This window comes from Gobio gobio (genome assembly GCF_949357685.1).
Source record: "Gobio gobio genome assembly, chromosome: 3".
Taxonomy (NCBI): Eukaryota; Metazoa; Chordata; class Actinopteri; order Cypriniformes; family Gobionidae; genus Gobio; species Gobio gobio.
In genome coordinates, this window is record NC_137099.1 from 59,881,595 (window position 1) to 59,893,619 (window position 12,025).

The 12,025-nt window shown below is 35.0% G+C and overlaps 2 protein-coding genes across 2 annotated transcripts in view; both read right to left on the reverse strand.

The window, feature by feature from the left end:
• Window positions 1-12,025, reverse strand: part of LOC307122967 (uncharacterized protein) — a 158,576-nt gene that overhangs the window by 58,030 nt on the left and 88,521 nt on the right. The gene's annotated exons all lie outside the window — the stretch shown is intronic.
• Window positions 1-12,025, reverse strand: part of LOC307122952 (complement C3-like) — a 119,895-nt gene that overhangs the window by 24,296 nt on the left and 83,574 nt on the right. Inside the window, exons 33-35 of the mRNA XM_079811297.1 lie at window positions 8,327-8,369; window positions 1,175-1,265; window positions 949-1,038 (exon numbers count right to left, since the gene is read on the reverse strand). Coding sequence (XP_079667423.1) covers window positions 949-1,038; window positions 1,175-1,265; window positions 8,327-8,369 — 224 coding nt within the window. The remainder of the gene's footprint in view (window positions 1-948; window positions 1,039-1,174; window positions 1,266-8,326; window positions 8,370-12,025) is intronic.

Consider the following 12,025-nt stretch of genomic DNA (forward strand, 5'->3'; position numbering starts at 1 on the left):
AAAATCTACTAATAACAATTTGATAATTAATTTTTTTGTGTGTCAATTGTCAGTCTCCTTTATTATGTTGAAAGATGTATCATATAACCATATTTGTTAATGATTTCTTTTGCAACAAATTATGTGTTTGAGTAAACACTGTTACAAAGACCACAAAGTGACATCAAAAGCCAAGAGTCAAACTGGCCAAATAAACGAAACACTGATCACCATAATGGTGACCACATATTTTCAATAAAATATCAACATCTAAACATCTGTTAATTCTCAATAAGAGCTTCTGTAGATGTCAGAAATAAAGTCAGTGAGGTTTGTAGAGATGTAATGTATTTTCAGTTGATTTCATCTAAAGCTGTGGCTGAAGTCAGTTGTAGTTCTTGTGTTTCTCTTTCCTTCAGTGATTCTGCTCATTATCATCAGGTGTCTTCAATAATCAAACAATCATCACTCAATGAATCACTTAAGTATCTTATTAACTCTAACACTGCTTCAGTGTTACTTTAACACCCTGCTGGTGGTTCCCATATAAACACAGAGTGGTGTTAATTCAACACCGGGGAATTTACTGTGTGTAATGTGTTTTTCTAGTGTATGTTTAAAAAAGCTACTTAAATGCCCCAATTGAGCTAAAGCCTAATCCTGATTTAGGCTTAGCTCAGTCTGTGAAACAGGTTTCAAGTGCCTTTCTTTGTGATAAAAATGCTATATTAAGTTTGTTAACTGTATTTGCAGTAAATTCAATAATATATATTAGTATTTGCTCCTGTCCTTTCTCTTCTGCTTAAAGTATCATGTGAAATATGATTCTGATATGCAGTGTGTAATGTACCAGAACTATGCAGAACTGCATGGCCTTAAGGATTCAATTTAGGTTTCCTGATAAAAAAATAAAATAAAAAAAACAATTCAGTTTTTGACACCATCAGGCGACACAGTCTGCTGAAATACCTTATCCAAGTAGAGGATGAGGGATCCTCGCTCTGACAGCTCTTTATTTTTTTCATATTTCTGAATGTATCTCTCCTTCCCTGAAGACAACTGAGGGCATGAAAGTGAGAAAAAAATCCTCAATGCATGACATAACCAAAATGTTTTATGGCCTATCTGCAGATGTGTGTTAGATTACTCTTCTATAAATGTGAGGCATCACTGCATCAGTTTATCATCAAAATACCTCTTTAAGATCCTTTTCTTCAACATCAAATCCTGTCGGAATGCCAATGTCCAGAATAGTCATAGTAGCATCGGTTTCATTGTTTTTGAAGCTGTAAAGATTAAGATAAAGAGTAGATTTTGGTAACACTTTATAATAACTACACGCTATGAAGAATTAGTTAAGCATTAGTAAATAGTTAATTCATCATTTATAAAGCATCAATAGACATTACTAAGCAGTTTATAAATACAGCTATAAATGCTTTATTCTTGATTTATAAGCATATCTATAATGTGTTTAATAATTGTATTTTCATACTTTATAAATTATCAATTTATCATTTCTAAATTAAGTATTACATTATTTACAAACCAGTTATTTTTGAGTTGTCAGTGGTTCATCAGATCATTTATAAAGCGTAAGTAAAGGATTATTAATCTAAACTACTTAATATAAAATTCAAATTAAACCTCTTCAATGACATATAAAATAATATTCCTGTAGACCGGCAGAAACCATAACTGCAGTCAAATGAAACTAAGCCTCTGCAATCTGATATAAAAATAAATTTCTGTAAAGTGTAAACATTGCTGAATAAAAAATTATCAGGGGATTACACTGAATTACAGGAGTGCCAAAATACAACAAATAAAATTTAGATTAAAAAAAAAATATTAAAAACAAAGATTTTGCAGTGTCAAAACAGTACACTCTAAAAAGAGATTAGGGCTGGGCGATATATATCGTGAGATTGTTATGCGCTTCTTATCAGTAAAGCCGGTTAATTGATTATTAGTAAATCGCCTTCACCTGCTTTCAGATGGCGTGGCATTTACTACAAAGCTAAAACTCCAGTGTTAAATTAAGAAAGAAGTTAGAGAAGTTAATGAGATAATTAAGTGATTAATTTAGTGATGACTGAGCATTATTGAAGACACCTGATGTTAACAAGCAGAATCTCTGAAGGAGAAAATCATAAATTGTAAGCCACCATTATGGGGATGGGTGTGTGCATTAGTTGGGCTCTTGACCCTTATATTCTTAACTTTAGATTTTGTTTGTCTGCTGTTATTGATTTATAACAGTCAAATTTACAAAGAAAAGTGTGATCTGATAGTGTTGGCTATGTTTTGACATAATCATGCTGTGATCAGAAAAATGAAACTTTTTGAGATAGTTTGGTTTAACTTGTTAGCAGCAGCTTTGTGATTTTACAGCATGTGATTATCATTTTTTCTTATAATCCAAAATATTTAATAAACATTGCTCTGATCAAAAGACTTTCAATTTAATTTATATAGAAACACAGATATCAATAATCAGCCTGTGAGTCTCAACAATGGTGACAATAATAAAGCATGTTGCAGTGGCTACCACCAATCACAACTCATTAATGGCTCCCATCATGCATTGCGGTATGAATAAATTATGATCTGAATTGTCTATGTAATTTTCTTTTCCTAATTGAATATTCTGCTCGTCACCATTGTTGAGATGCATAGACTGAATCTTGACATCTGTGTGTGGCTAAAAGAAAGACTTTTTTTTTAAAACAACTTTTAAGAAATCCTTTATATTATATCTAAAATTTTGTATATTTATGACGAATCACAGTTATGCTGTAAACAGCAACGTAAATCAAAAATATAGTTCAAATGATGATTGTCATAATATAACCAACAGATCACTTTTTATTTTTGTTCTTCTGGCAGTTATAACTCAGATGCAGCAGCCAGACAAAATCTAAAGTTAATAACATAAGGGTCAAGAGCCCAACTAATGCACACACCCATCCCCATAACGGTGGCTTACAATTTGAGATTTTCTCCTTCAGAGATACTGCTTGTTATCATCAGGTGTCTTCAATAATGATCAATCATCACTAAATTAATCACTTAATTATCTCATTACCTTCAACACTCTTGAGTGGACTCATATACACTCCCAGGAGTGTTAATTTAACACTGGAGTTTTTGCTGTGTACAAAGAGCCGTAGTTAACTGACAAGCTGAGCCATATCGCATTAATTATCGCTGGCGATACGTCCGCGATATTAATGCGATATGGCTCAGCTTGTCAGTTAACTACGGCTCTTTGTAGTAAATGCCGCTCCATCTGAAAGCAGGTGAAGGCGATTTACTACTAATCAATTAACCGGCTTTACTGATGAGATGCGCATAACAATCTCACGATATATATCGCCCAGCCCTAAAAGAGATGTGTTAAAAATGACACATGTTGTGTTAGTTTTAACACATGTAGTGAGTGTGCTCAGGGACAACACATGTTGTGTAGATGTTAACACATGTAGTGTGTGTGCTCAGGGACAACACATGTTGCGTAAAATTTAACACACAACCTGTGTCGTTTTCTTTAACACATCTCTGTGTTACCTGTAACTCAACTAATGTGTTATTCCTCTTACACAGAAGTGTGTTGCAACCTTTTACACAATAATGTGTTATAGTTACACAACGTGTGTCAGATGTGTGTTACATGTGACTGTATGTGTGTATTTGCCAGAGTTACTTCGTGTTTGGATGAACACTGACACGTAATGTTAACTTGTGTTTAGTCCATTGACGTTTAATAAAGTGTGTTTGACTGTTTATTGTATTACCTGGATGTTTTAGACATCATGAATCTACACACACCAGCTCTTATTGAGATGAACAGAGGTTTAGATGTTGATGGTTCATTGAATGTTTCATCTGAAGTCACCAGAATCGTGATCAGTGGCTCCTTTATTTGAGCTCTTGACCCTTTACTTGTCTTTTAATTCTCCTCTTTCTGCTGTAACTGCCTTTTAAGCAAATATGTTTGTTATGGCATGAAAGAAAACACGATCAGAAGTTTCTTGATCGAGTCATAATCTCAAGATCTGATCCAGTTTATGATTAAATGGATGGTATACATTTACTTTATTTATGTGCTGTTAGCTATAACATTTTTGTGAAGTTAGTCCATGATGTCCAGCAGTGCAGAATGAATTCTTAAAAAAACACAAATTCAATGTTTTCAGACAGTTTAGAGCTGCAGCAGATACTCGTCAAACACACACATCAAGAATCAGCTCATGAATCACAACAATGGTGACAAACGCTTCATCCTGCAGTGCATGCTGGGAGTCATGGATGAGTTTTGTACTATGGTGACTCCCAGAATGCATTGCGGGATGAAGCTTTTGGTTTGTCATCATTATTGAGATACATGAGCTGATTCTTGATATGTGTGTGTGCCTGTGTGACAACATAGACTAGAACAGGGGTGTCCAAAGTCGGTCCTGGAGGGCCACTGTCCTGCAGAGTTTAGCTCCAACTTGCCTCAACACCTGTCTGGAAGTTTCTAGTAAGCCTAATAAGACCTTGATTAGCTGGTACAGGTGTGTTTAATTGTGGTTGGAGCTAAACTTTGCAGGACAGTGGCCCTCCAGGAGCAGGATTGGACACCCCTGGACTAGAACATCCTATGTGCACGGTGTATCTAAAATCAAATGTGCAGATAATGACAACAATGTTATAAAATAATTATTAACAGCGCAAAATATTTTTTACTGTAAAGTTTCAGATATCAAACACTTGCCTGAGCTCAGCAAATATATGCGATGATAACATTATCATCTGATCATCGTTTTCTCATGTTTATTTCTGCTGCTTCAAGTGTGCATAATAAACACACAGTCACAGCAAACAGAGAAAAACTGATGTGAAAGAGTCAAGGGTCAAGAGCTCAAATAAAGGAGCCACTAATCACGATTCTGGAGACTTCAGATGAAACATTCACTAAATCATCAACACAAATCCTGTTCGTCTCAATAAGAGCTTCTGTCTGACAGAAATAAAGTCAGTCTGGTCAGTGATAACAAGTGAAAAGCGGAGAAAGCATTTGAAAAAGACATTGAAAAAGACATTGAAAAAGAGGCATGATGTGATTGGCTGCGAAAACACCCACTGCTGTTCATCCAGAGTAACATTTAACACACATTGTGTGTTATATCTACACAACATGTGTCAAAATACCATCAACACACTCAGTGTGTTGTTTTTTAACACATCTCTTTTTAGAGTGTACTAACTTTAAAACGTTAGAGAACAGCCATGCAGAAGAGAACTGAGCCTTTAAATATATACTTTGTAAAAGCTTTACGAGGAATAAATAGTCCTCACTTTAGATGAGCTCACAAAAAGAGTTAACTGACAACTACTAAATGTTTTATAAATACCTGAATTAATCATGAATTACAGTAGGAATACATGTAAATAAATCATTTATTAACACACTGAGTAACTATTACTATATGTCTAAAAAATAAGATGTATAAATGCATATTTAAATAGTTTATTAATCCTTTACTTACACTTTCTAAATGATCTGATGAACCACTGACAACTCCTAAATAACTGGTTTGTAAATAATGTAATACTTAGAAATTATAAATTGATCATTTATAAAGTATGAAAATACAATTATTAAACACATTATAAACATGCTTATAAATCAAGAATAAAGCATTTATAGCTGTATTTATAAACTGCTTAGTAATGTCTATTAATGCTTTATAAATTATGAAATAACTATTTACTAATGCTTAACTAATGCTTCATGTGTGTAGTTATTATAAAATGTTCCCATTTTGGTTTTTCATAGGTCTTCAGTTTTGCTTCTTCTACTCTGTGTTTAAAGGGATAGTTCACTCAAAAATGAAAATTAGCCCATCATTTTTCCTCCAAAATGTATTTAAAAATCTAAATTTTGGATGACTGATCTGTGGCAGTAAAGCATTTATGGTGAAAATCTATTAACACATCATCAGTTTTTCTATAAGATGAGTTTAGTCAATAATATTTCTTTATGATCATAACCAATAATATTTCTTTATGATCATAGTCATAGTGGCACCGCCTCCCTGTTCAATTTATGGAATAAAATTGTTGCAAGTTCCCCTGCCGATCGATAGACTAACGCGACCAGGTATGCTCGTCATGATGTCACATACGCATCTTGAGTTTCACTTTCAACATTCAACACTTTTCCACGGAAGACAGTCGGCCGAAAGATTACTTGATAAAGTTTTAAATATGTACATATTTATACATATTTAAAACGTTATCAAGTAATCTTCATACAGTAAATTCCCCGGTGTTGAATTAACACCGCTCGGTGTTCATATGGGAACCACCCGCAGGGTGTTAAAGTAACACTGAAGCAGTGTTAGAGTTAATAAGATACTTAAGTGATTGATTTAGTGATGATTGTTTGATTATTGAAGACACCTGATGATAATAAGCAGAATCACTGAAGGAAAGAGAAACACAAGAACTACAACTGACTTCAGCCACAGCCACATCAACTGAAGACATTAAATCTCTCTTATTACAAACCAGATTGACTTTATTTCTGACATCTACAGAAGTTCTTATTGAGAATTAAAAGAGGTTTAGAGGTTGTATTGAAAATATTTGGTCGCCATTATGGTGATCAGTGTCCCCTTTAGTTGGGCAGTTTGACTTAGTTTGGCTTTTGATGTCAGTTTGTGGTCTTTGTAACAATGTTTACTCAAACGCATAATTTGTTGTGTAAGAAGCCGAAAACAAAGATTGTCATATGATATATCTTTCAACATCATAGAGGAAACTGATGATTGACACATAAAAAAAAGTGAAATTGTTATTAGTAGATTTTCACCAGCAATAATTTCTTGTCAGATTCAAAATTTTGTTATGAAATACATTGTGAAGAAAAACACTTTAGGCACACCCACACAAACATCAAGAATCAGCATATTGATCTCAATGATGGTGACATGCTTCATGCTGCAATGCATGCTGGGATATATAATAATCATAGTATAACACTCATGACTCCCAGCATGCATTGCAGCATGTCACCATTGTTGAGATTCATATGATGATTCTTGATGTCTGTGTGCACAAACAACTTTTCCCCCCTAAATCTAAAAATCTAAATTTAGGATGACTGATCTGTGGCAGTAAAGCATTTATGGTGAAAATATATTAAAACAACTTTTATTAACATTTCTATTATCAACTTTTCTCAAAGATTAGTTTGGTCAAGAAAAGAAATCTTTATGATGATAACTATATCACCTGATAATTTATGTTTATGGATACCTTTGCAAAATAGTATGTGTTCCAGTAAACTCTGTTATTAAGATCACAAACTCACATTAAATATCAGTCAAACTGCCCAACTAAAATAAACACTGATCACCATAATGGTGACCAAACATTTCCCATAAAACATCAACCTCTAAACCTCTGTTAATTCTCAAAAAGACCTGTAGAAAAATGACAGAAATAAAGTCAGTCTGGTTTGTAATAAGAGATTTGATGTCTTTTCAGTTGATGTCATCTTAAGCTGTGGCTGTAGTTGTGTTTCTGTCCTTCAGTGATTCTGCTCATAATCATCAGGTGTCTTCAATAATCAAACAATCATCACTCAATGAATCACTTAAGTATCTTATTAACTCTAACACTGCTTCAGTGTTACTTTAACACCTGCTGGTGGTTCCCATATGAACACAGAGCGGTGTTAATTCAACACCGGGGAATTTACAGTGCAAACGCGTTGATTCGCTTCAGAAGGCCTTTATTAACACCCCAGAGCTGCGTTGAGCAGTTATTTGACGGACAGCTGCACTTTTTATGGACTTCAAAAACAGAGCAACTATGAATCAAATTCTAATGCTTGGATTAGCCTGGACTTTTGTAATATAACTCAGATTTTATTTGTCTGAAAGAAGAATGTCATATACACCTAGGATGGCTTGAGGGTGAGTAAATGATGGGCTAATTTTCATTTTTGGGTGAACCAACCCTTTAAGGCTGCTTTCACACTAGAGATTTTGGTGTGAACCCGAGTCCGCTTGATTTCAGATTTCTTATATTGTAGTATAACTTAGAGCTGCTTGTCTCTGAATAAACTGTCTTTGAGTTCTGATGCGGATTTCTTCAGTGAAACTGGAGTCATTAATCAACAACCAGCTGTCCCTACTCACGTTCATGAAGCAAACATACAGAGAATGTGAAAAAGTGGGGCGGGATTGAACTCGGGGTCAACATTAGTTTAGTTTGAAAACATTAGTTTTGAAAATTGACTAATTACAAATCAAATGGTTTCTTGACTAAATAAATTAAGATGTTCACATACAGGAATTCCATAATGAAGTTGTAACTTGTGTCTTCTTCTTTTGCTAAAGGGAAACAAAAGTATTTGGTGGTTTTAGTTCAAGTCTTTCTAAAGGGAATATAAAAATACAATTAATTAATATGAGAATAGATAATAATATATAGTGGTATTTGAAGGGGGTTTAGTTCTAAATAGGTCTTTTCACACTTGAACACAGCAAAATCCCCAGAGTTAAATGAACTCTGCTCAGAGTATACACGGTCCCTCTATAGTTAAAATAACTCTGAATCAATGTTAAAGGGGTCATATAATGCCATTTTTGTACAGTTAAGTTAATATGATTCTTTAGTGTCTAAATTAAAAGACAATTAAAAATTCTCATTAGTATTGTAAGAAAACACTAATTTTACCTGGTCAAAACAGCTCTGTTTTCAGCAAGCCATTTCAGTGCATGTGACTTTTAAATGATAATGAGCTTTGCTCACCCCGTCCCTCTGTTCTGTGGGGCTTTGACACAACACACGTGGAGTGTTGCCTTGACAACAGTTGAAGGTATTATTTTGGAGAAAGAATAGCAACGGGAGTCTTTGAGGACACATCTGTGCAATTTGAACAGGAGTCAATGAAGCCCCAATGAAGGCCCCAATGAAGTTCGAACAGGACGTTTCTGAATGTTTGGTTAATGTAATGTCCCTTTGATCTATCTTTGTATGTAACATTACTGGCAGGGTACACAGCAAAAACTCCAGTGTTAAATTAACACTCCTCAGAGTTTATTTGACTCCACACTCAAGAGTGTTAAAAGTAACTCTGAAGAAGTGTTAAAGTTAATTAGATAATTAAGAGATTAACTAAGTGATGATTGACCATTAGTGAAGACACCTAGCCTGGATGCCAGCCGAACTTAGCCCCGCCCACAACATTTTTACTCGGGCAGTTTGGTCAGGACTTGATCGGTAGAGAAGTAATTATGCCCGAACAGAAACTGTTCGGACCAATGAAATTGTCAGGGCGGGCTTTAGACGATGATGGACAGATGATCAACAGTAACGTCATCATCCACATCATCAAAGGCCCTTGGGTTGAATTTGTTCTAATCCTAAACAGAGAACTTGTTGGTATATGCATTCACCTTTACTATTTCTCTCAGAAATGATGATCGTGTTGGTAAGTACTCTGTGTATCCTTAAATTCTTTTTTTACAACACCGGCAAAGATCGTTTATACTCATCTTTTTCTTCTAACGTTAGGCTACTTATTCCAGCGTGCGTGCAGACAGGGTTGTCAAGTTTTTACAATAAAACCCGCCCAATTGCTAACGTTCCTCAAAACTAGCCAAAAACAAGCCCAATAGCTTTCCAGGGGGGTTCTCCAGGAAAAAAAAGCATTTGGGGGGTAAATATGTGTTATTTTGGCAGGACTGCCTGCTAAAATTCGCATTCCTGGGTCTGTATATCACATAATTGGGGTCGCTTCAACCCGTGGACTTGGCAACACAGTGCAGTTGAGTTCTGTTGACATTTGACAATTAACGTTATGCGTCGCTCCGTTGCTCTGATTGGTTGTAGGTCTATCCAATTGAGGTCTTTCCTGGTTCGGTTGAAACACGCCCCATAATCACAGCCCAATGGAGCAGGATCAGACTCATATTCTGAGTAGAATTGAGTATGACAACATCAGGCTAGAAGACACCTGATTATAAAAAACAAAATCACTGAATGCCATTTTTAAGTCATCATTATAGTGATCAGTGTTTGCTTTGATTGGGCTCTTGACCTTGACATTTTAACATACTTTTTGTCTGGCTGCTATATTTTCTGTCATTTAGACACACAGAGACATCAAGAGTCAGTGCATGAATCTCCACAATGGTGGCCATCAAAAAGCTTTGTGCAGTGCATTCTGGGTGCACCAATCAAAACTCACCAATGGCTCCCAGCATGCATTGCAGCATGAATAAATTATAAGATTAATTGTTTTAGTAATTTATTTTTATTCTAACCATTTTCTTTTATTTTTGCTGTTTTATGTGACTTTTTAGTTGCTTGTTTTGTGATGTTCAGAGTTGATCTGTGTATCTGATATAGCTTTAAAGAGCTGTTGTACTCAATAATGTAATATCACCACATCCCCAACATAATTAGAGATTGGTCTCATAATGATATTAGTTCATCAGGTCACTAAATGAGGATAACATTAATAATGTTAATCTAAACATAATCAACTCCTGAACAGATTTTCTATGTCCTTTCTTTGCCATAACAAAATGTGTTTTCTAAACACGCAGTTAAAGAAGCCAGAGAAAATAAAACTAATGTTAAAAAGTAAACCCTTGACTTGATGATCCCAAATAAAGCAAACGCCGATCACCATAATGGTGAGTTAAAATGGCGACTCTTTCCTTCAGTGATTCTGCTTGTTATCATCAGGTGTCTTCACTTAATGGTCAATCATCACTTAATTAATCTCTTAATTATCTCATTAACTTTGACACTTTGTCAGAGTTACTTTTAACACTCTTGAGTGTGGAGTCAAATAAACTCTGAAGAGTGTTAATTTAACACTGGGGTTTTTGCTGTGTGTTTACTGATGTATTTTTGGTAACAATTAGTTCATTGTTACCATGTTAACTTTATCACCAGCGTACACAGTTTGTAATAACCATAACGTGTTTTTTCATTATAAACGTGGGATTATGAATTATATTGAGAACGTCATCATACATAGAAAGCCTGCCGTAATGTAACTTACTCTGTAAACTTTTCGTGAAGCGTGCAAGCGATTTGCAAAGATTAATATAAAGGTTAATAAAACGTTGCACTCACTTCTTCTGGAGGTGCAGCAGGAACATGAATAGTTGGTACCGATCCTTTTTTCAGGAGCAGCTTCTTAGCAAAACCTGCTTTATACTGACCCTCGTTTATAAAGCAGTCTGGTGAGAAATGATTTGCGCAAACATGAAAGCATTGACGTTGATCAGGAGGAATATTCCCTTCGAAAACAAAACTCAGCCACTGCGTCTTCATCGGTTCGGATTTAGGAAAATCAAAATGACTGCTGTGTTCATTATCACACCCAAGAACAGAACACCACAATCGCTTAGACACCATTCTACTCCAGCGTATCAACAATGGCGGACTGATGACCGCTCGCTCAGGGCGGGTCTGTGTTGAAACGCTGCTGTCAGTCAACAATCGTGGGAGGGGCGTACACCGTGTGACATCACACGGTCAGACGGCTCGATTTGAGACAGGGGAAAATATATAAGGAGATTAAAAAAAAAACACTGGATGGATTTTTATCATTATAGGATGGTTGTGTACTGGCACAGCCAACACACATTTCCGTACAATCAACTTGTAAAAGTGCATGTACCATTATATGACCCCTTTAAAGTTAATGAGATAATTAAGTTATTCATTAAGTGATGATTTTGAATGATCACCTGCTGTTAACAAGAATCACTGAAGGAAAGAGAAATGTTATACGTCTACAGAAGCATATAACGTATAAGTCTCTAATTGAGAATTAACAGAGGTTTAGATGTTGAGGTTTTATTGAATATTGGATTTTATGTGAGTTTGTGGTTTTTGTAATAGTGTTTACAAAACACATAATTTGTTGCAAAAATGTCAGAAACAAAAATGATCCAGCGACATAGTTTTCAGCCTCACAAAACAGAAAAATTCTCTAACCTCTTCAATCATGTTTATTTGTTAT